The sequence below is a fragment of the Empidonax traillii genome, unplaced genomic scaffold (genome assembly GCF_003031625.1).
Source record: "Empidonax traillii isolate 1590-97213 ecotype Southwest subspecies unplaced genomic scaffold, ASM303162v1 scaffold60:size2069287, whole genome shotgun sequence".
Taxonomy (NCBI): domain Eukaryota; kingdom Metazoa; phylum Chordata; class Aves; order Passeriformes; family Tyrannidae; genus Empidonax; species Empidonax traillii.
The window spans coordinates 65,177-90,952 of NW_020955253.1; the positions used below are offsets into that span (position 1 = coordinate 65,177).

Consider the following 25,776-nt stretch of genomic DNA (forward strand, 5'->3'; position numbering starts at 1 on the left):
AAAAAAAAAAAAAAAAAAAAAAAAAGTACACATACTATGTAAACGGGTAAAGGGACTTTCTCTTAAAGATAGTCACTTAATAGAAACTAGGAAACAGTCTTTGTCACAAGTATCAATTCAGTATTGCCTTTCAAAGCTTCCCCCTCTGTAATTCTAAAAAAAAAAAAAAAATCTTACAATTGCTCTCCAGAGCAACAGCACCTTGGAGAGCAAGTCATCCTTCCATTAAACCAGGCAGGGGCGAAAAAAAAAAGAAAAGAAATTGAGCAAGAGCTCAGTTTCATATATGCAGACGCTTTCCATTGAAATTAAGAGCAATCACCTGCCCAGAAAAAGGTTAGACCTGCCCTCCTCTTACATGGGTCTAACAAGTTCAAAAGGGACATGAGCAAATCTCAGTATAGTAAAGAAACATGAGCAAACTTTACAGACACTTCAGCAACCCCAAACTTGGGTTTCTTAAAATAAAAAACCCCACAAACCCAAAAAGTACATATTAAGAAATAAATCAATAACTTAATAACGGGAACTTGAAAGGAATCTCTGCAGTGAACAAGTTATTATGCAATTATAATTTTTGACACTGGAACCTGAGAGCCTGATTATGATCTGAGTTTGACCTGATACTGAAATTCTTATATTTCCAATCATTTTCTACTGAAGTGCATTGCAGGATTGACTATTTGAAATTGCCAATACTCAAAAAAATGAAAATGCAAATTACACACAAAAGAACTCTTTAAATTAATACATCTAATGTGTTATTTGTTCCCAGCTACAAATCAGAACACAGTACAGGATTCACTCGCAAAGGAGGAATAAAAAAAGGAGTAGCAAATGTGAGAGGGATTTTCACTTGAAACAGATATCAGGGAGGAGGAGAAAAGTTAAGAAACTGAAGTACTACTTGGTGATAAATTATGACCTTGAACACACCCAATGTAATCCATCAGGATAAACCACAGAGTGCCAATATATTGAAGGCATATACTGAACCAATCTCCAAACATGTTTAGGACATACCAGAGTTTATACTCTACTCACAAGGAAGTAGTGGATTTTTTTTCCTGAACTTCCAAATATACAAAAATATTTGAGCTACCAAGACGGAGATACTGCTGACCTAAACACCTGCCTTGTTTCTTTAAATGTGCCTATCTTCCTTCACATTCCTAATGCAGGCTGTACCCCCACAAGCCGACAATGACTGTCACACTGCAAGCTTTTTGTGACACAGACATCCTTTCTGATAGTTTACTTTGAAACAGTCACTACCATTGGTTTTGTTCTGATCAGGGAATGAAATAATACACACTGAAAATAGAGAAGGTCTTCAAAATATTCTGGACAAGAACACAATTACAAAAACCCATGATGAACACTACTATTCTACTAGCAAGCCACAAGTAAAGGACAACTACCTTAAAAAGCTAACATTTCTCCAAAGCAAAAAAGACATCATCACCTAATACTGCATTTCTCTTCCTCAGTATGAGAAATATGTATGACATCAGTCCAGATTTTTCAAGGCATTAGGACTGGTGCATGCCATGGTCTCAAGTGACTATCTAAAAAAATGCAGCTGGAGGGTTGGAAGGACTTTTTAGTGCAATAAGCTATTACATTACAAAGAAGATGTAAAACAACACTTTGAAAGGGAAATTTCCTTATCAGAATTTCTGCTTACATGAAACAGAGTCACGTATAAAGTCAAAGCACTGCATTGCATAGCTGAATCAAGCACCAGCAACGTAATCAGCATGTTATCAAATGAGCAACAGGGTGGCTTTAAGAAACCAGAAAGAGTCTGCATCCTGAAGCTTACTGATTGTCTGGCTGAGGGGGACGCTGAAACAGCAGATAAAGCTGATGTATTTGTTGTAAACTTTCCAGCATTCAAGCTTTATTTGTCTGAGTACGATACTCCCCTCTGTGGGTGGAGAAGCAGAGGGACTGGCTGACGTCACCCGAAGGGATAAAGTGCAGTGCCCACAGCTTTGGAATGAGTAAAACTTCTTAAGAGGTATAAAAGGTCAGCTGCCCTGTCCGGCAGGTGCTCTGCTGACAGCAACCTTCCTCCTACAGCTCGGCTTCCCACACAGACCTTAGGAAAAGAGAAGAGTAACCAAGAAAAAACTGTCCACAATGCCACAAAACGTTATTCTCCAAGGACCGTCACCCTGGGGATTCAGGCTCTCAGGAGGAATAGATTTTAACCAACCCTTAATCATAACCAGGGTATGTACTCTTTACATTTCCTTTCTATTTATTCCATTTAATAGTTGCTGTAGATTTTCTGCCCTTTTCTGGAGTTCAGAGATGCAGACAAAACTGTGAGTAGGTAAACGAGTGGCTGCTAATTCTGAGGAGAGTCAGCAGAAATGCTAACAGTTTTCACAAGTTTTGTGTAACAGGCTTCTGTGATTGGTCTAAGAGACTTTAACTGCACTTCTACTTGTGCCTCAAAAATTAAATTCAAGCGCCTTGGCAGCAGAAAAAGGTTGGCATGATTTCCCAGGCATTCAAAGTTGTGTTTAAGCCTACTAAAGGCGAGACCTCACTTTTATCCTTTCCATGACTAGCCTTTCAGATCACTGGAAGTGAAGACTGCTTGGCAGCAGCTCCTCATGTCTGAAAGTTTGTGCTTTGCAAATTAATCTGACTCTTATCTAATTAAACCAAGTTCTGATTATTGCCAGCAAAGGCAATAGCAGCTGTTTTTACATATGGGAAGGTTTTCACTTCCATTAATGTTAAATCAGTGAATTATGAGAAAGTTGTCCAGTCTTCAATATGAAAGAAGTAGTTATTTTGTGTTTCCTGTCATATTTAGAAAATGAAAGTTTACCTACCTCCCTCACCCCCCCTCCCCAATTAAGAGTAAGAATCTGAGCCTTCATTTTGTTCATGGATTTCAATATATTAACTAATATCTAGAATTTAAGAAACCAGTTACTCAATGAATGTAACATACAACATACCGTCAGCTGCCCTGCATCTACAGACATGGACCTATTCAAAAGACAGGATACATATTTTGATAGTTTTGAATATTGTGTTCAGTGCATGTCAGACCAGAATTAGTTCTCCCTATATTTTTGCTCCTTTTCAGGACCTTAGACACACTAAATGTGTGTCCCATGAGCATCCAAATTGTTATTTTTTTTATTTTTTTTTTGGTCTTTTCCTTTTTTTTTCTTTTTTTTCTTTTTTTTTAAATAAAACCCTGCACTATGACTCAGTACATACACTATGCCCAGTATTGAGCAAGCGTCAAGAACCTTGAAGATGGATGGATACTACTAGTGATGCCTTGTAGTAAATACACTTCCAAACAAGAGTCTGTAGAAAGTTTAAGGATCAACTTTTCACATATTAACTAGTAAAAATTTATAAACCAGGAATAAATTATTAAATTAGGCTAAAGCATAAAACATTTTACATATTTTAAACAGAAGTAAATCAGAATGCTATTATACTTGACTGAATGTAGTTACATGAAAAATACTCAGAGGACATAGCAAAGACTTTAGAGAAAAAAAGATAAATCGTTGAATAATAAAAAAAAAATTCTGTGAATGTTTTGAGACCTTCATTGCCTTTTATGGGCCTCTAAAAGAAAAATAGTTTCCATTATCTCCAATGAAAAATATTTTAGCAGTGTCTGGCTTGTATTTTCTTTGTGTTTAGATTAAGTACAATGAAGTTTAAAACTGCAATAACAAAGGATGTTACTATAAACGTCACTTTCTAAGGAATAAATTACTTTGCAGTTGACTCATACCTACCAAATGCCTCACAAGGCAAAAGCCATTGGTTTCTGGCATACTACAGAAATGTTCAAAATCACATTTCAAGTAGAACAATGAAATTATGTATAGGAAAAAAACTACATGGTTAAGTTTACTTGGCTCAAATTCAAGAATATTAATGGTAGATTCATTTAAAGTAATATTTTTGTTACCACAGAATACATTTAGAAGAGTGCCATAAGTATTCATACAATACCCTTTAAGAAATAGTGAACATTTCATAAGATTCTTAAGTCCTGTCTCTTGGGGCATAAGTGTTCCTTTTGTAAAAGGTATCACCAGCAACCATTCACATTTGGCTTAACTGCCCTGACATGAAAAAAAAATAGCTATTAAACAATAAATAGAAATTATTTTCAAATACATTTTGAATAAAATAATTGGACAGGTGTTATATTTGTTTGGCTATAGTCCTTGTTCAACAAGGAAAGCTTTTAGCAGGACTTGTCGAGAGAGACAGACAACATGAGACCATCCACCTGTCTAAAGAACAGATGTCACCTCAACAGCTCATCTGCAAATTGTTCTGCTGTTTTGACTGTTTCAAGCAAATGCAAAAACCACAGACCGTGATCACTGGGAGAGAGGAAGAACAGCAGGGGACTATAATAGACATATTTGAATTCTTTTATGATCAGAAACAACAAATTAACTATGAATACTGGAAACATTTATTGAAATACTTGGAACTTTGCATAGATGCAAAGAAATTGCATTACTGAAACTGATCAAAACCTTAGCTTAATCAAACTGAATAATTTCAGTTTATTCTAACTAGAATAATGTGACATTTTGGGTTAAGCATTTAGAGGAATGCAATCCAGAATTTAGGTTCTATTGAATAAAGCATTCCAGGAACAGTTGAGACTTCTAAAGTTTTAGAGGGAATGGTGAGATATTATCAACTCTAGATTTAAGTTCTATTTTAATATAGACCTTTACCAATCACAATGCTAGTATTCATATTAACTCAAATTTATATTTATTCATTCTGCAGACATTCATAGCTATCTTCAGAAAACATAAAGCCTGAAAATTTATGGTGGTGTAACATGATAAACTTTACAAGTCTATTATGAGAGAGGTTGTCTTCAGTTTCATAGGAGACATTGACCTGTACGTGGTTAAATAGCCTGTGACAACATCTGAATGATCAATACATATCCTTATACTTATCCAAACCCAAGCTACCTAAGATACAGAAGTAACAGGCATGGCATACAGGCATGTCCTGAAGAGCAAGACAAAAATTTTCCCAAAACAACAGTAGAATCTACCTCACCTGCCAAGATGAGCAAGCAACAAACACTAGTCATAACACAGTTTAAGTGTTAACAATACACACTTACTTAATATGTAACTAATAAGCCCTTAAGAAACAATAACTCTTACATTGTTGAGGTACCCACAATATCAACATTATACCCATGATATGATGGAATCCTGCAATGAATAACCCAGCCTCTTTCTATAAAATGTAGGCCACTGTACGTTTGTCAGTCCCCCTGCCCTATAAGCAACTGTCAAGATTTCCCACCTTCAACATATTGAGAGACACCCAGCCATATTAGCAGCAGAACACTGGCTCTTTCTGTAAAACCCAGGAAGATCAGATGAGGGAAAGGATTGTATGAGGGCAGGTAGCTCTGCACCCCAGCAGGCCTGGGCACATAATGCTCAGCACCCCCATCAAGGTGTTAAGGACCAAGAGACACAACTCAGAAGCTTGGCAATAACCAATTCAGCCAAAGAATAGGAAACACAGACTCCTGGCCCTTTTCCTCCTTGCTCCCACCAACTGGTAACCCCATTCAAACATATAAATGGTATCACTGCAGCTGGTGACAACTTAAAAAGTCCAGGGGATTTACCATCAACACAGAGTAGGTTAGGTCCTATTAGCAGCACAGCTGCTACAGATACACTGCTTTATATGGCAGGGTCATTATCTCAGTACATTGCTAGAGCGTGTCACAGATAGAGCAGATGATTTGTTGTGACATGTAAAAAGCATAATCTACTGAGTAACCCATATAAGGGTCATACAAGCTACCTTACCCTTGACAGGGAACCAAGAATGCCTAGGTTTGCCCATTTTGGGTATTAAAGCATCAACAGCCACACTGGAACACTAGGAATTCTGCTGCAGTTTGTCATTGCAGACATATTCACAACATGCTAAGCAAAGTCAGGAACAATTCCCCGTGAAAGGGAGAAGCACGATCATACTTCTAATCCCCCATCTTATTATAGTGATGTAAGGGTTCTCGGTGCTGTTTCTTTACACCTACAGTTGTTGAAGTTTGAGAAACAGAAAAATTTTGAGATTTCAGGCTTTGAATATGAATGAAGGAAGTTGCTTATAAATTCTAACCGATTATTCAGGTACCTTAACACTTTGTTAAGCCCACAGTACACTAGTCCATTATTTTGAAGCGTGAGAGTGTAAAAGCCTCCAGCTGGCCACAAATACCCATTTGGAAAGTCTGTCTGACTTGATATCAACACATGCATTGCAGTTTGTTACAGTGACATCAAAAATAAGTTCACGTGCTGGAATGCAGAAGAAGAGCCCACAAAGCAAACTCTCATTAAAAAGAGTGTTTCTACTTGGCTTTTAAGTTGACAGTACTGTCACCTTCAGAGATAAGTCTGCCAGCTTCACCAAGGCTGAGGTTCAGAACGTGCTGGAGGTACATTGGGCAGCTTAATCTCCTTTGCTGGAAAACTGTGAAACACCAGAACTGCAGAATGTCTCCATAGCAAGTTTTCTGGTCCTCCTTAATCACTTTTAATAATCGAGATAACACTTGCTTTTGCGGTAGCAGAACCTACACTGAGAAAAATTCTCTCCAATAGCTTTTTTACTTAATATGTGCCACAGATAAAAGAACTGCTCTTGTAAGTCACACTATGTTGACATTTTCGTCCTTCACATTGGGATTCATTTACTTACAAATAAGCAGCTAATGTTACTCGGATGAATCAATCTGTCCACTTCGTTCTGCTGTTTCAGAAGAGCTGAATTTCAGAAGCTTATGTGCCACATCCATCAATTTCACACTGTTGTCTAGGTAATCAAAAGTCACCTAAAATAGCAATACACAACTAAGGGACCTAAATCCCACTCAGTGACCTAAGACCTGTTGTGCATGTGGTATGCATAAGTGCTGTGGTGGTATGAGAAGTCACCTTTTGCAAACAGAGGCCTGCAATGCTACAACGAGCTTCAGTAAAGTTTAAGGTCGTGGCCTCTCTACAAGAGTTATTTTAAAGGAAAATTATGTTACATTTCAATTATTTTAACAGTCATCTAGAAAATCATCAAGTAAAAAAAAAAAAAGAAAATGGTAAGCATAGAAAGATAAGCTTAGGGCTATTTCTCTGATGGTAGTACATTTACATAAGGTATGAATTGCACCACATGGATCACCCTGAAGGAGCAGGGTCACTGTTACTCAAATGCAATGGGACTTAAAGATAAGCACTTTAAGGAGTTCAGGGTCTGAATTAGACAAAAATAAAGAGTAAAATGTTATTTTAGTATTATTATTATATTTCTGATTACTTGGCAATACAACACGAAAGGCCAGGCTTACAGAAAACTGCTATACTTATATTTAAACAGTGCTTTCTATATTATTCACTCCAAGGGCACATCATAGCCATGAACATTAAGCAACACAATTTCTTAATGGCTCTTTTCTTCTGCTGGTGGTGTTAAGGGGAAAACATAACTTTTTTTTTTTAAGCAAGTTATATGTGGCAGTTAAGAAAGAAGATTCAAAGATGAGTTACAGTAACTACAGAAATCAGAGTGGAAAATTAATGCAGAAGTGTAAAGATAATTTCCATCTAATTTGAAGTTATGATAAATAAAACATTTATATGATGATCTTTCAAAAGAACTACAGAGTGTCTGGCAAAATTAAGAATTCACTTTCTTTGTAGGAAATCATACAGTTGTTTACAGGCCCGCTCCCTACCTCCCCAATCCAACAGAAAGCAGGGAAGCATGGTGAAGTTTATTTTCTCTATCAATTTTCAGGCATGCCTGTTGATTAAGCAGTTACATTTTGGTCTTTTCAGATTACACCTGGAAGCAAGGCTTCAGCTGCCAACCTGTGCCCTGGTGATGTTATTATAGCTATTGATGGTCTAGGCACAGAGAACATGACACATAATGATGCCCAGGAGAGAATTAAAGCAGCTACACATCAGCTTTGTTTGAAAATAGAGAGGTATGTGTACATGTCTGCTTATTTCTGAAAGAAGATACTACTCAACCAACTGATTATACATTACAATTATTATGTGGTATAACTATTTAAAATAGTTTGAAGAATTTCATGACATCTTTAAAATTACAAGAAACCAGACTCACCTCATAAGCTCCAGGCCAACCAAGACTCCCCAGGACTCATCTTCACAGGTATAAAAAAAATTGTTTCCCTCAGGTTACTTGCCACATGACTCTGCTGACTCCACAAATCCTGAATTCACCGTCAGTAAGCAAGCAGTTCCTCATGTTTTGGGGAAATAACAAAACTCTCATCTAGCTGTCACTTGTTCAGTGACCTCTCTGGTCTAATACTTCCTCAACCACAGGTGCTTATCATTGCCTCCTGCTCCCAAGCCCAGACAAAGCTCCCAGTTAGGGAAGACATCATGTCAGGCATTCGTAAAGGGTGACAAAAGAGCAAGCTTAAAGCAAATCCCTTTGGTCACAACATATTAAGCCAAATACAGGATTCTCAAATCAATATTCAAAACAAAACTAAGAAACACTCTCCTACCTAAACTGCAGGAGTCCAGAAACTTTTGTGTTCATTTCTCTTAGCTAGAGCCAGGAAGAGAAACAACCTGCAGCTTCACATCTCCAGCTGAGTTTGCTCAGCCTTTAATCAGAATCATTTAGCACACTCCTTCAGCTCTCTCTAAAATTAAGAGAGCCCTGATTGACCTGAGGCCTTCAAGGAAGCACAGCTCTTTATTACAGCTGAGCACAGTATTTGTTTCCAAATACAGAAGGTGGAGTTGTTTTTGAAAGGATCATTGTCTAATTACTAGATCACACACCATGGTTAAAAATTCCTACAGCTAATTCTGTTACAGACTAATAAATGCCTTTTAACAACATCTTGGGAAGCCATTTTCAAGATGTGATAAGTGTCTATATAACAAACAGTACTAGATTAGTATTTAACATTACTATTATGCTACTTTAAAATTACTTGCCATATTTCACTTTGTCAATGAAAACGGAATTGTAAATGGTGTTTTTGTGTTTGTTATCCCTGCCTACATGACTGAAAGAATCTTCTGTGCCACTTTGATTTACACTTGCACATACTTTGCATGCTTAGATTGCACCTCTACATTGAAAAGCTCTACATTGAAAAGCAGGCTTTGCATAGATATTGTTATCATAAAAAAAAAAAATAAAATTGAAGTTGTCCTAGTTTAGGATTATTGCTATCATATTCACTTATTTGTGCAAAATATTCTGAGGACCCAACATTCATTCTATCAACCATTTAAAAAATAAAACTTTAAAAAGTTTGGTCAACTCACTATTAACAATTTAAACTACTGACAATTTATTTCCCGTTGTTCATAGCATACATAATTTTTTAAAAAGTAAATGCACTTTACATGTATTGATTACATATCATCAAAGTTTTTTTATGTCAAAACATTAAAAAAGCATAGAAAAACCTGCACATTTCCAAGCTGCCTTATATTTCATAGGGACACATACAACCCTACAGGAATTCAAGTTATTTAAATTCTGCATTTCTCTCTTTCTAGGGCAGGAACTAAATTATGGTCCCCACAAGTTTCAGAAGATGGCAGAGCACATCCCTTCAAGATAAATTTAGAAGCTGAACCACAGGTATGAATTTTAAAAAGTTACCTAATCATTTCCATTTGCCTTTCTACATTCTAAATGATCTCCCTTGTGGTCATTAAAATTCTTTGAATAGAACTTCATCCGTTATCTCCCAGTTTAAGTTAATACAGACCACGGTGAATATGACATATATGGACACCATTTTATCTGACAGAATGTTTTTGATTTTTCAGCTATAACTAAAACAAAACATTAACAAGCTACAATACATTCTCATTTTTCTTTAAGACTGTACTTGTTACGATCATTTTATTACGGAAATAAAATATGTTATTTTCTTCTGATACAGTTTAAGTTGCTTTAACTCTTTTAGAGATTCTTTATCATATGAGGAAATTCTTCAATCAGGAATAAATGTCAAGTACCTAAGTGATGAACTCAGCAGACCACATAATTAAATTTGAGGTAATGGTTAAATAGAGAGATCCATTAATGCTGGATCTCTTTATTTCCATACATTTTTATGCTACACCACAGAACTAAAGTTTACAAATCTGTACAAGACCCGTGTACTGGTCTTGTACGAGCAAATTCACTACTTCTGACCAGCAAAGTCTTGATCCTTGTATATGACCAAAGCAAATCCACTCAATTGACATCATCCTCTCTCTTCAAGCTCAAAAAAAAAAAGCTACTATAAGTCAGAGTCTCTGCACCATTAACAGCTAATTAGCTAGCTACTGTCTACTCCTAGTCCTTTATTTATTTGTCATTCCTTTTTTAACCTATACGAACATTTGGTGTTCTCCTAAGAGGGGGGAAGGAAGAGCATTCTGCTGATCCTAAAATGCCAGGTTCAAAGCAAGTATGTCAAAGTATTTAATCTATGTTATCCTAGAAAATGTATGTGCAGATTCCATGTCAATAAATCCTGTGCAATAAGTACTCCCACTAATTCAAAGTTTTCACAGAGACACTTCCAAACATGGCATTTCAGTGTTTCATTTCTCTCTCTTTATTCCAATCTAAAAACTTACATTAAGACAGCAAACTTATTCAGAAATAACATAGCCTCTTCACCAGCAGGAGATACTGTAATGAAGAAACAAAACTATTTTAAATGGATATTTTTATGGAATAGTAGGATACACATTAAATGAATGGCAATAGAACAAATTTGCTAAAAAAGCTATAGAGAAAATCATGCAGGCATGTATGGCAGAAGATTAATCCCTCTGCATGAAAGCTGCATTCCTAAAAAGGACAGTTACTTTAAAATAGATTACAAGATTTCATTAAGTGTTATTTGGCAGACTATTGAAAAGCAGTTTCCATTTGGCATTCAGAAAAACTTTCTCCTAGATTAAAACCAGCCTTTTCATTTTAGTATATCTCTCTTTCCTTCCTAGGAAAATCAGGAGCACTGAGTATATTTAAAAAATTGTAGGCACCAGACAAGTAGAAATGCTTGCAAGCAAATACGTTAAACCATTCCTGGGATGATTTCCATTTTAGATTAATTTCTTCCATCCAAGAACATCCATCACTCTGACCTCCCTATGGAAAAAAAATAAATATAGCCTTTTGTTCTACAATTGCTGTAATTTTAAATTACATTTTATCACATATTTAGTCCCAACAGCAGCATTGTATATCAGTAACAAAAACAGTACAAAGTTTTTTTAATTCCAGATGACAAATATTTGCACAACCTGTGCTGTCTAGGTCATGTAAGAGAAAGCCTTTGACACCTTCTCCCACAGCATACTCCTGGAAAAGCTGGCAGCCCACAGCTCGGACAGGGGCACTCTGTGCTGGGTTAAGAACTGGATGGAGGACCCAGCCCAGAGAGTGCTGGTGAACGGGGCTGCATCCAGCTGGCAGCCGGTCACCAGTGGTGTCCCCCAGGGATCAGTGCTGGGAACAGTCCTGTTTATCATCTTTACTGATGATCTGGATGAGGGGATTGAGTCCATCATTAGCAAATTTGCAGATGACCCCAAGTTGGGGCGAGTGTCAGTCTGGTGGAGGGTAGGAGGGCTCTGCAGAGGGATGTGGACAGACTGGATAAATGGGCTGATTCCAGCTGTATGAGGTTCAACAAGGCCAAGTGCCGGGTCCTGCATTTTGGCCACAACAACCTCCTGCAGATCTACAGGCTGGAGAGCAGCCAGGCAGAAAGAGACCTGGGAGTGCTGACTGAGAGTGGCTGAACATGAGCCAGCAGTGTGCCCAGGTGGCCAAGAAGGCCAATGGCATCCTGGTTTGTATCAGGAACAGTGTGGTCAGCAGGAGCAGGGAAGTGATTCTGCCCCTGTATTTGGTACTAGTGAGGCCACACCTGGAGTGCTGTGTCCAGTTCTGGGCCCCTCAGTTCAGGAAGGACATTGAGGTGCTGGAGCAGATACAGAGAAGGGCAACGAGGCTGCTGAAGGGCCTGGAGCACAAGTCCTGTGAGGAGAGGCTGAGGGAGCTGGGGTTGTTTAGTCTGGGAGGAGGAGGCTCAGGGTAGACCTCTTCACTCTCTACAACTACTTATAAGGAGGTTGTAGCCAGGTGGGGTTGGTCTCTTCTCCCAGACAACCAGCAATAGGACAAGAGGACACAGTCTTAAGCTGCACTGGGGGAGGTTTATGTTGGGCATTAGGAGGAAGTTCTTCATAAAAAGAGTGACTGGTAATGGGCTGCCCAGAGAGCTAGTGGAGTCACCATCCCTGAAGGTGTTTAAGAAAAGACTGGATGTGGCACTTAGTGCCATGGTCTAGTTGGCAAGGTGGTGTTAGATCATAAGTTGGATCAGAAATCTTTTCCAATCTGGTTGATTCTGTGATTCTGTGACTGGTGTACACAAATGGGAAACCACTGAGTTATATTTCCTCCATTTCTATAATAATTAAAATTACTCAAAAGGTCATAGGTCTTATAAATGTAATCAGATTTTTTTAACTCTTGCCAAACAGACATTTTAAAATTCACCAAGAAAGTTAAGAGGAGACAGTCATTTAAAAGTATTATAAGCCAACTAAATAGGAAAAACAGATGAAGACCTAACCAATATTCTTAATAAGTATCTAGTTTCTGTTTGTAATAAAAGATAATAGTAAATAAAGTAAAAAAAAAAAAAAGATAAAGTAATAAAAGGAATGTAAAACCTATTTTAAATTTTTCAGACTTAGGCCAACTATTTGGCCAAAGAACACTTACTTACTTTATCTTCAGCAGATGAAAATTATTCTACACATGCTTGGATATGGTTATATGAAAATGGATAAGACAACTAAATATTGTTCCTACTTGCAGCTATGGAAAAAGGAATCTTTATACGGTAACAAACTTCTGTATCAGGCTGAGCATCTCCCAGGAACCATTTGGGGACTGATAAAGGCAACTTTCAGAGCCCAGTGAAAGCTCTATTTTTAAACCCTTGGAAGAGGAAACTGAGGCAACAATTCCAACTTACAGCAATAAGTGGCTGACTGAAAATGACTCTTGAAAGCTACACATTCCCATGTAAAAAACAGCCACCCTAATTTTGTTAGTCTGGAGCAACTTATACTGTGATGGATAAATAATAGGAAATAAAAGACCACTTGAAGAATTACTAACACAGTCACATTGTATTCTGTATAAAAGCAACTTAGTACATGCAGGTCTCAATGAATATAATGAGAAAGCAAATCTTTCACAAAAGGCAAATTATAAAATTATTTTTTAAATAGTTTCTGTTACATTGTCAATGTAAAATAATATGTAAATGTTTTCTTTTATGATCCCTTTAACATCACTGAAAATTATTTTATATTCATTACCACGATTTCTTGAATTGTTTTTATTTGAGCTTTTCTCATTTGCATCTATCTTTGCCTTTGAACATTTTATTCAGTGAAACTTTTGGCCCTGAAGGACATTATACATTCCTGGGAGATATACTCTGCACATAGATAAGTATAATCTAAGAAAAATACAAGCCACTCTCCTAAAAAGTAACTTTATAGCCAGTTACCACTTAAAATCAACTTTTGAAACAATATAATTGTCCTAGCTAGTTTTGAGGACCTACTCCTTCTTTTTAACACCATTTAAAGATCAAGATTTTAGCCACATGATATCTCCAAAATGTACACATTTGTATTCTGTCACAGCAATTACCCCAACGAATGCCATCATATGGTCTGTGTTGGATGCCTTCCTACAGACTTTGAAGGCTACATTAATTCTATTCCTGATACCTATATCAATGCAAAAATGTAGCTAACCCTGCAAAAAGGACATCAATCAGTTGGGGAAAAAAAATAAAAATAAGAAATTAAGTACTGCAATTTTCAAATATTCCTGATTAGGAATTTCAACAACTTTCAGTTCTCATTTAGCTTTTGAACTAAAAGAGGACTTTTTACAGATTTGATGAGATACAGTAAACACAAGAGCTGGACTATTTTTGCTGCTGTATGTTCTGTCACTGACCTTTTATATGATTAGATGAGTTATAAAGCAAACTACGTAAATCTAACTAACTGCAAATACTTGTTTCACAACTGTTACATTGTAAACATGCTATTATGGTACCTCATCCTCTATTCATTTCTTAACAGGAAATGAAAAAGGGGGATGAAATTACAATGTTCTCAGTTGGTTTTGTTCATTTTCAATCATACATGAATTTAAATCAATTTTAAACACTTTGACATTAATATCTTTCATTAAGCAGCCTTATTAGATTATTTCCATTTACTAATACATTTTGTTAACTGCAACTCAGTTCTATCAGACAGAAAGAAGGAATTGCAAATAAAATCTTTGTGGTCATTTATCTGCTGCTTTCAGTAGCCTCTTACAGTGCAATACTGCTAAACATTTTCATTTAATAAAACTACTTTTTACTGTTTGCATATTCTGGTTGCACATTCCATATATCCATGACTTTTCCTTATTCTGATCTTAAATATTTATTTCTGAAACTGCTGTACAACAATCACACTCAAAACTAAAGCCAAATCACAGAACTGGCAGAGATTTCAATGAAAATTGAAATATTAATCAGCTGTGCTATCTTGACGTTGCAAGTTCCAGAAAATGCCAATTCAGGTTGTAGACGCCTATTTGTTAATAACAAAAGCTTTTTATTCCATATGGATGGAACTTCTCATAGCACTGTTTTCAAAGGACATCAGGACCACAGCAGCTGGATGGACTGCAGCAGCTAATGTTCTTCACCCACTAGGGTAGTAGGAAAATAAGCTCTCAGCGGATGACAGGGTTTTTTTTTTTTCAAAGTCTATTCCTGAGGCTTAGGGGTGGACCTGAGCTGAAAATGACTCAGAGGAGACTGCACTAAATGTGTACAATACAAATAAGAGAATTTTCACACAGTCTTTATCATTCCTGGCCAACCACTTACAGAAGACGATTTTAAGTATCTGAAAGATCATCAGAGGTTTTACTTCCTGACCTTATCCCTTATGGATTCCACAACTGGAGGAAATTATTCTGGACAACAATTAAAAAAAAATAGTACTCCAGAAATAAACAAACATAGGAGGAATGATTTCAAATTTATCCATTTCTGGGATTTACTTATTTATGATGATTTCACATTATGTTTAAATTATACCAGCATCACAATTTTTGATGCACAGGTATGCTTCAAAGATGAAATATTCTCAATTTGATGTACATTCAAGACTATTTCAGTTAAAAGAAGTTTAAAATCATGTGCTTTCTAGGCAAGACACTTAGAATAAAAGTCACACTTTTGGGAATCCCTTTACCAGTATGCGATGAAAATGCAGAATCTAGAGACTAGCACTAAAGCAAAGCCGACAAGCTAACTGTCCATGAAATGTTTCTAAAAGAATGTAAACAGTGAAAGATCTCAAGAACAATATGGAAGGTCACTATAATATTCATCCCACCCATTTATTCTAAGCCTTCTGTTTGCCCAGAGGCAGGAAAGTAAGTTGTATGGCTTAAGTAGCATATACAAAATTCATGGAAAAATATAGGATGCTTGCACCAGTTAAAAAATAACAGCTGCAAAAGTAAAAAATGCATATTAACAATACTGGTGTTCTCAGTTTTACTCATTACTAGCTTTGGTGTGCATTGTAGCTCTGTGTATTTTGTCTGCCTATCACGTACAGGAATTCAAGCCTATTGGTACAGCTCACAACAGAAGGGCCCAACCTTTTGTTGCAGCAGCAAATATTGATGACAAAAGACAGGTAGTGAGCTCCTCCTATAACTCTCCAATTGGGCTCTATTCATCTGGCAATATTCAAGACGCGCTTCATGGACAACTGAGGGGTCTCATTCCTAACTCATCCCAAAAGTGAGTACTAATATTTACTTATAATACGTGGTCATTTGTGGTATTTCATTATCTGTTCTGTTTTCAATTTAAAAGTCCAGCTCTTGATGTTTTTTTTCTGAGAATCAGGAGTTTATTCATTACTTTTTAAAATGGTGATCAATAAAACAATTTTTTCCAACACTGAGAACTATCCATTCAGCTCTGTAATAGCAATGCTTGCATGTAGCTTACATTTGCACTCTACATTGGGCTGCGACACTACCCTCTGATCTCTCTTATAACTGCACTTTACTCTGAATGTTCCTGAACACTACGGCGTTTGCATTTTGAGTACCAGGAATGAACAAACTAAACACAGTTATTTCATGGTTTCAATTTTAAAACTTTTTTATCTTCATTTTAACTAGAAATGATCATTTGTAGGCCAAACAAAGATATTTTAATCCTTTTTTCTTTACAGGATATGAACTACTTTGAACACAAGCACAATATTCGGCCCAAACCTTTCATAATCTCAGGCCGAAGCAGGTTATAAACTTTGAGTGCTGTGCTGGATTTGATGCATGGTGTTATTTTTTTTAATGGATGGATACTCACCACTAGCATTAATAAAGCCTATAGATACAACTGAAATTTACTTACAGTTCTAGATAGCCTAATGTCAAAACTAAAAATAGAACAAAAAAAATGAAATGGTTGACTCACAGAGCTCAGACTCAGGCTTGGCATTCAAATTTCTATTTCCAAAAGAAAGCAGGTCTACACTTCCATCTCAGTTATATTGATAAGAATCTGAGTAACTGTATCCATTAATCTGATTCAGTTTACAGCGTAGCACCAGATATTGTATACTTATAGATCTTTGGCACTGTGAACTTCTTCTGTCCAAATGCAAATACATATAATTTGTTAACTTGCTAAATAAAAGATAGCTACTTAAACAGATTATAAGCTAGGCCATTCAGAGATTTTAAGTTTGCATTTCAGCAGATCTTTTTCCAGAGGACAACCTAATGCTGAAATAAAATAGGAAAACCGATGTCACAGACATGTAAAACTCCAATGAAGAAAAGCTTACACATTTACATCCATCATTTTAGTGTAATAATCCTCTATCATAACTGGTGATGAAATTCCCCACTATTGTTTACATTATTAAATACAGTGGAGGAAAAGCAAATTCAAACTGTGTGGCTAAAAATGCAAGGAACCTCAAAAGGGCATGAGGGATGCAATATATTGCATTGTGACCCTTTATTCTTGCTAGCAGTAGCAGTTTTTACTAGTGGAATTAGTGTTCTACATTTAAGTCTGAAAAGCTATAATGCCTGCATTTTAATTATACTAATTTAAGTATGACGAACTACACCAGAAAAAACAGGATGACAAATTATTCCAGCGCACAAAGGGCAATCGCATATGGATCATCAGTTTTGAGAGATGCCTAAATTTTTCCATCATCTGACTGTAGGAGATGGTTCCTCCTGCTAACAAGAACTATCAATGTAGAACACTACCACAGTGAAGAAAAGGTGCCCAAGGACAAAACAGTCCTTAGCAAACATCCATGGTTTCTCACTATAGGTAGCACTTACAGACTGTACTAAAACTGACTTTGAGACCACTAGGTATCGTTTTACATGTGCCTACTGGATTTATGAAGATTCAAATGAATGTATCACGAGTCTAATCTCCTAATTCAGAAACCTCAATTACACACTGTTTTCCAGTAAACAGCCATTTTCCAGCAGGTCAGATAAGGAAAATAAACTGCAAAAACTGCCCTGACAGTAATGCAACAGGTTTCAGAACTTCAGTCGGGCAAGGTCTGTCAGCACTGGAGAGGCCTGCACTTGCAAACTGCACAGTCTCTGACACAGCGTGTTACATCTACGAAAATTTGTTGTCACGATGTTTGGGTGCTACTTTTTCATTAGTCTGGCTAAATACATCCCCACTGCTAAACACAGCAAAAAGCAAGTCACCACCTTGACTGTACCTATCCTTTTAGGACAGATAGCTGAGTCTAAATAGGACTTTGCAAAGTAGACCTGATTGTGGACTGGGCGTTAGAACTAAGGGGTTAGACATCAGCCAAAATTTTGGGCTTTATTCTGGCAAAACTAACAGGAGATTACATTTAATATATAACATTTATATATATAATTTTATTTATTGTTTACCATAATTTATCCTGGTTTAACATTACTTTGGCTGCTCATGGCAAGAGTTGTGGTTTTTCTAGTCTTTTCCCGCTGCTTTCCATTTACTAACGCTATCGGCACTGACAAAACTTACCCTACTGCAGGATCTACAAGTGGGTTTGATTCTTCTAAAAGAAAATACTGTGAATTCAAATGTTGCCCTGCGTGGATTTTTTCGGCTGGCTCATGCTAGGTGATTATGCATAATTACAGTTTGCTTTAAGGCTTGCCTACCATTTCTGGAATAAGCTTTTTTTTTGACTTGTCTTTGATGGTAAAGTGTGTATTTCTCTTTAAAATTTTAAGAAAGTGGTCCCGCACAAATTCTCCTCTGAATCGTGGGCAGAATTTTGGGTTGTCTTTTCCACCCAAGAGCAGCTAGTGGGCGGAGTACTGTACTATCAAACTGGGAAATAGAGCATTCTCCCAGGTTTACACAGAATCATCAGCTTGGAAAAACTAACTACAGCCCTGATAGGAAGGTTGGAGGATGTATTTGAAGCATTTATTGTCTCACAGCTCTGAATATCACGTAAATGATAACCAGTGACTGTGCAAAAGCCTTGGTTACGTGCTGTTACACAGCAACAGCAAAGAAATACTCCATAACAAAGAAAGCCTCTGAGGTGCTATGGAGAGAAGACTGAACTGTATAAAACAGTGACCTCGAAAAAGACTCCAGGCCTAATGTCCACATTTTTTGCTAATCTTTTTCCAGGTATGTTGAATTGCACAGTAACTTCAGTAATGTCAAGCAAAATTAATATTTCTAAAATGCATACATCTTTTTTTTTATATATAAATTAACTGTAAAGTCTACTTCAAAAGCAGGAAAAATTAATTCTCTGAATACAAACCCATTGTTCTTGTGAAGGACCACTTCACGTTTTACTGGAAAGACTGTAATTTAGAAAAGCAAAAGTAAGCCTGGATGCTTTAGTATCTCTTCTTCTTTGTAATGTTAAACAAATATATCCCTTTTTAATTGTTAAACTAATCTTAAAATATTAATAAATAAATTATTGTAGAATTCAAAGAAATCTAAAAAATGCCACACCCATTATTTTACACTAATTTATAGGAGTCTTTTCAACTATGGGCTGAGATAGTTGTGAGGTATAGAACTGGAATGATGTGCCTAGGATTTCACTGCTGGAGGTGCTTATTCTGTCACTGCATGGACAACTCACACAACCTTTGTGTGCTACCGTTTTATAGATGTTAAAACCAAAGCATTTTAGGCAGGCTTAATTAATCCTCAATAAAACCTAGCATTACAAATGTAAAGTGATGTTACATTCTGACTTATTCAACCTATCAGTGGATTTTTACTATCTTTAAAGACCACATGCATGCCAGAATTTCAAGGACTGCTTTATGACTGGCATTGATAATTTTTGCAGGAAAACTCCTTTCAGTGACTACTTTTGCTTTTCTCTACTTTCTATACTTTTGCTTTTCTGTCTCTGTTCCATTCACGCTTTCCAGGCCTGTTAACATCACCGTATCTCTGTACTTTTGTCTTTATTCTCTATAATCCAATGCACACTGCGCACTCTTCTGTAACGTGCCTATTAACACAGCGGATGCAGCACTCCTTCGGGGATGGACTGTGGCAGTGGACGCAGTACCCCCTCTTCAATTAGCACGGTTAGCTCTATCTGCCCCACCGAGCTGAAGGCAGTGTCTAAGATGGCCCCTAACATTCCCTTGGAAATGGAGCTTCCTGGTGTCAAGATTGTACACGCTCAGTTTAACACACCCATGCAGTTGTACTCAGATGACAATATCATGGAAACACTGCAAGGCCAAGTTTCTACAGCTCTGGGGGAATCACCTGTCATAAGGTAATTAGTGCAGTATCTTTCATATTTATGAATATACAAATTTAAAATATGCCAAACATCACAAGCTCTAGTAATATCACACTCTTTCTTATGGAAAAGGGGAAAAGGGTTAGAGAGAAACTAAGTATTTAAAAACATTCAATATTTTCATTAAAATATCAGTCATTTCCATTTTCTAACCCAAAGTACTAAAGGAGTCCTTCAGAATTTACAATTAAATAATTCATAGGTAATAATCTTCTAATTATGGTTAATAAATAAAAACTGATTACATTACCTGGACTCTTAGCTGACTGACCAATCCAAATCAAGATTTTGCTTCCCTCCAAAATTCAAACCTGTTTATTATTATTATAATTATTTATCTGATAACAATTTAATAATTTTCTCTTGCTATTAAGTCATAAAATATTATTAAATAAAATTTAGTTCCACTGTTGAATTCCAGGCTAGGAAGACTAGGAAATCTTGTAGATGTTTATAGTGTTCCAGATATTTAATTCTTGTTCAGGACAACTCATTCAGTACAACTAGGTCTCACACAAAAAGAGGCAGAATTTACTGTAGGCCTGCTAATCCATGTCCAACTTATGAATTTTATCCATTGCATGACTAAAAGTCAGGTAGGAATCTTATGTATATGGATAACAATTATGATTATACAATGCAAGGTTTAAGGCATTATTCATTTTTTCCAAGGGATCCTTCACCAGTCACATTCCTTTATCTTTACTTTTGCATAATAGTAACTTATTTTTCTGTTTTACAGCAGTAGTTAATAATTCATAATATATATGGTATAAACTAAAACTAGCTACTAACATTTTAAATAAGCAATAATCACTGGCACCAATGAGCCTTCTTTCACACCTCAAAGAATTTGGCTGTTACTAACCAAAAAAGCCATATTTGTATAGAAGTATTTAAGTTCATCCTATCCGATGAAAAGAAGACTAGTTCAGGAAGTCTTTGCAAGTGAAGTTACTCTAGTGCCTGAATATTTATCCTCAACCAGAACAACTACAGAACAATAAAAGAAAAATTTGCTTCTTCTTTATTCTAAAATAAATTATTAAACCCAAAGTAACCAGATTTCACACTGCCTGTGACATTGACAGTTTGCGAACTGACTCTCTACACATTTGAAACGTCTCTTTTGTTGTGGGATTGGTTTTCACTATGTGTGCATTTAGAAATGTAATCTCACACATTTGTGTCTGGGGTTTTTTTGTTTGCCTTCTGTATGTAATTGCATTATCAGTTGTTTGATCTTCAGAAATATTTTAGTTAAGAGGATACAATTCAAGGGTTTAATTAATCATTGCCAAGAACAGTAAAAACTAAACTACTTGTATTCATTAAAAGCTTCTGACAAAAAAAAAAGGAAATTGTAGTTTCTTCAACAGATTAAAGACAGCTCAAAGAAATCTACTGAATGATGAAGATGCAAACAATTCACATAAGCAACAGGGGTCACTGCCCAACTGCTGCTGCTCTTACTGAGCCATTTGGCAGCTTGGATGCTACCCTGAGAAACAAACAAAACCATTTAAAGCAAAACCCAGTCTAATTCTTTGTGGAATTGGTTACTTAGTTCCAGTGGCAACTTACCTAAGAATTTACAGAAAGTAAGCGGGCAGTTGCAAAAGGAAATTTAAACCAGACATTTGTGTGTGTAGCAGTAAGATAACAGACTTCATCAAAGTAAATTTGGACCTTCCTAATTAGCCCCAGTAGTAGTTTGAAAATCTAGTGATCAAGCAAACTTAGAAGTCATATTTTCCCAAAAGATTTGTCTGCTTACATTTTTGGCTGACCTTATGTGAAAGTATAAGCTGTGATTTTAACAATATTCTCGAGGCCAGGTGCTGCGAAAAGGGAACTTCTGGCTACCCTACCAATGAGCACCGGGTAATACAGGAGATGATTACAGGAATGAAACTATTTTGAGGTTAAACGGCCTATTTCCAAATGTCAGTAGAACCAGAACAGCAATTATGGAAATACTCTCATGAGCTTGTAGATTTATTTTTGTAACAATTGCACTGATTTAATTTTTTTCCTTTAGATAAGAAGGAGGCTATATAAAGCAATGTCTTTCAGTAGTTGTCAAAACACACTGTCTTTATGTTTGTTTCCTGAACATACTCTATGCCTGGTAGAGCTATCGCTTTAAAATTATGTTTTTAAAACTGCTTATCTGCTCTTCCTCCCTTTGCTACAGTGACCAATCTTCCAACTCAGTGACTCAATCTGACGTGTACAAGATGCTCCATGCCAACCAGGAGGAGCCCAGTCAGCCGCGCCAGTCTGGCTCCTTTAAGGTGCTCCAGAATTTAGTCTCCGAGGAAGGTGGTTAATAATGACATATTCTACCTGTTCAAATAATTTTAAAATTTTTGTGGGAAAGGGGCAATCTGAGAAGAAAATAAGAGAGATCAGAGATATAAGAATTGCTGAAAGCCTAAATCGTTCCGTATCTTATAATTTATCTCACCAGTCTCCTGTTATTTCCCCTCCTTGCTTGTATAGCTAGCAATCTCCTCTGTGAATACAATGGAGGTGTTAATCACCTTTTTCAGAATATCTTCTCGGCTTTTAAGATCATTAATGTATGGCTAACTTCAACTGAACAATGAAAAGTTTTACGTGAGAGAATTTTTGGGACAAGCTCCTTATACTCGTGACACCAAGAAAGAAAACGCTCTCTTCCACATTCAGGAAAAGAGGAATTAAAACCAGCTGTTAAAATCCCCTTAAAACCCATTGTGTCTTCATTCTAAATAAAAACTGAAGAAGACAATATAATTTACAGTCATATTTCCTTCAAATGAAGACATCATGGAAATAAAATCCCTAAAACTGCAAGTTTGTTATATTTACAGTAAGCATAAAGAGTAAAATAAAACAATAATAACCTAAAAGACAAATATTTTAAATTTTAATGTTTATGTTTCAATATGTACCAGAGAAGGGATAAATACATCTAATTATATATATATATAAAATTCTGGGGTTTTTCTCAGCATTCTCTTGTATTTTGTTAATATTCTGTATTCATATCATGCTACTCATCATCCCTATTTTTTTGTATGGTAATTTATATAAATAAGAAGCTTTCTAACAATAGGTCTTGATTTTGCTACATTGCTATGTTTAAGCCTCCTCTCTCTCCTGCTATATTCAAGACCTACTAACAGAGAGTTAGATGATGTCCATGAGACAGAGAGCACTGCATATATAATCTATTTTGTACTTGCTTTTTGGCTACGGCTACACAACATGTTTCCTGATTACAGAGAGGGGGAATGTGGCCCACTAAAGCTTCTTCACTATAGTGAAACAGCACTGTTTGTTGATGTAAGTGAAAGCCTGTAAATACATCCAGAAGTATATTTACAGGAAAAGTACTTACTGCATCAGACACTTTTATATCAGCCAATACATAACCGGGTTGTTTTGTTCCTCAGATGGGCGCCCCGTGGGCACAAGAAGTGTGAAAGCCCCTGTAACAAAGGCACCTACTGCCATGCCTGGTGTCCAGAAAGTGCCACTGTGTGACAAGTGCGGGAATGGGATTCTGTAAGTTGTTTCTTTTTAGTTTTTAGAAATCTCTAGCTCAAGTGATTTCTCAGTCTCTAATTATTAACCTGTACCTTCAACAATTGTGATACAGATTATTTCGGTTTTGAAAACTTACCGTCAAGGTTTTAATTGAGATTTCTCAGGACCTTTTGCAAGCCAACCATTAACACGCACATAATGTAACCAGCAGTTATCTGTGCTGTGTTATCTCAGGCTGTGAATTCTCAGAAGTTTCTTGGTAGTGCAAAGCACCCTTCTCCCAACCCAGTGGGAGTATCCAGAAAGCTCTGTGACCCTATTTCAAAAATACCAGATTTCTACCTGAATCACTAACTTCAGCAAACACAGATAATTATGAACTCAGAGAACACAGTCACTAAAGAAAGGAATGTAGTCATCTTGTCACTCTTTTGATAGGTTAGGATGTACTTTCTGTCTTGTAACCAAACTAACATGTTTCTTTATACTCTTAATTTTCCAATGCACTAATGAACTATGTGATCAACCCTACAGCATTTTATGTCACTTACTCAAACTCAGCATCCAAACTTAAATTATATAGTAGTTTCCAACACCGCCAGATGAACAATCTTAAAAAAAATACATAGAACATTCTTTGTGTCATAGGGTATCATAGAATCATAGTCATAGAATGGTTTGAATTGGAAGGGATCCTAAAGACCATCTAGTTCCAACCTCCCTGCAATGGGCAGGGATGCCTTCCACTTGACAACTTTGCTGCGGTTTCTTCTCACTTTAAGTTCATATGAATTAATTGGGGTTTTTTTCTTTTCATTGTTTCCATACAGAGGAACAGTGGTGAAGGCACGTGATAAATACCGGCACCCAGAATGTTTTGTGTGCTCTGACTGCAACCTCAACCTGAAACAAAAAGGTTACTTCTTTGTGGAGGGCCAGCTGTACTGTGAAGCTCATGCACGAGCTCGGATGAGGCCACCAGAGGGATACGAAACAGTCACCGTTTACCCAAAATGCTAGTCTTAGGCTGACACACAGATATATGCATGCACACAAAAAGCCATTTCCAGCTTAGAAACTGCAGTACCAGTGTCAGGACTTCTGCCTAAATCCAAAGTAGCAGCTTTTAAACCTTCCCTTGGGGGATTCTGGGGGAGGTGGAAGTCTGTATTAGCCAGCAGTAGCATACTATACCAGCAACATTCTGCTAAAATATTGTCTTTGAAGTTGTCAATGTAAGTCAAGGAAGTATAAAATGAAACAGCTGTCCTGGAATACAAAAAGTGAAACAGCTGAGGTATTACATGAATGCTACAACAGATAATAAGCACTGTAAACAAGGCATTATTTCTAACATAAATTAAGTATCTATGCAAACACCAACACCATCAAAGTCTTACAGTCTACAAATGTAGAGGCTTGACAGGTCACTTAAAAAGCAGCTATTTTACATGGATAGTACGAAACAAGCAGTTGTTCATGTCTGCTTCAGCTATCTATTATTCAACCAGCATTAATGTGCACCCCAAATAGGTTTTGCTTACTTTGCTTTTAATTTGGGGTTATATTGCCTTAATTTTCTGCTGCAGCAACTGTGATGAAGAATAAATGTCAAGTCACATAATAAAATGGCTAGTATAATAAAGACTGGTTAACATGAAGCAAAACAAAAGTTCTACGTTGTCTTAATGATTTGCAATGGCATGATCTTTCACATAACTTAGCAAAAAATTATTCTGAGGCATGCACACCTATACATTGTTTTTGGGGGAAAGAAAACCTCACACTCTAGTAGGAACTCACTGCAAATTGAGTTTGAAGGAAAATTTTAAAACCTTTCTGCAGAAAATTATACTGCATTTTTTCATCTCCATCTTTTAATTTCCATAAGAGAAACAAAGGGGAAACATCATCATAATATCTTTGTTGCTGGAAAATTAAAGCTTGGACAACTTTAAAAACAATTGGTAATTAAAATATGCAAAGGAAAGATCTGTTATAAAAAAATTAGTGAAGCCCTAAGGAAAAAAAAAAAAAAAACATAGGCTGAAAGAATACATTTTTGTCATCAATTCCTGATATTTGTCAAGGGCTACATTGCTTTCAGGTAGCTGACAGCTACATAAACACACCTAACTGCAAAACAAACCTTAGCATTTACAGATAATATCAACACAAGTCAGAA

At 36.4% G+C, this 25,776-nt stretch overlaps 1 protein-coding gene across 3 annotated transcripts; it reads left to right on the forward strand.

The window, feature by feature from the left end:
- Positions 1-1,996: 1,996 nt before the first annotated feature.
- On the forward strand, positions 1,997-25,263 carry PDLIM3 (PDZ and LIM domain 3). 3 transcript variants are annotated; one of them, XM_027879838.1, is made up of 8 exons: positions 1,999-2,238; positions 7,902-8,053; positions 9,624-9,708; positions 16,437-16,504; positions 19,764-20,027; positions 22,252-22,379; positions 23,498-23,609; positions 24,422-25,263. In XM_027879838.1, the coding sequence occupies exons 1-8, from the start codon at positions 2,146-2,148 to the stop codon at positions 24,609-24,611; spliced, it is 1,092 nt and encodes a 363-aa protein (XP_027735639.1). In that variant the 5' UTR covers positions 1,999-2,145; the 3' UTR covers positions 24,612-25,263. The 3 variants fall into 3 exon arrangements, with proteins under 3 accessions (XP_027735641.1, XP_027735639.1, XP_027735640.1); XM_027879840.1 differs by lacking the exons at positions 16,437-16,504; positions 19,764-20,027 and adding an exon at positions 15,807-15,994 and having other exon boundaries at positions 1,997-2,238; XM_027879839.1 differs by lacking the exon at positions 19,764-20,027 and having other exon boundaries at positions 2,000-2,238.
- Positions 25,264-25,776: the final 513 nt, after the last annotated feature.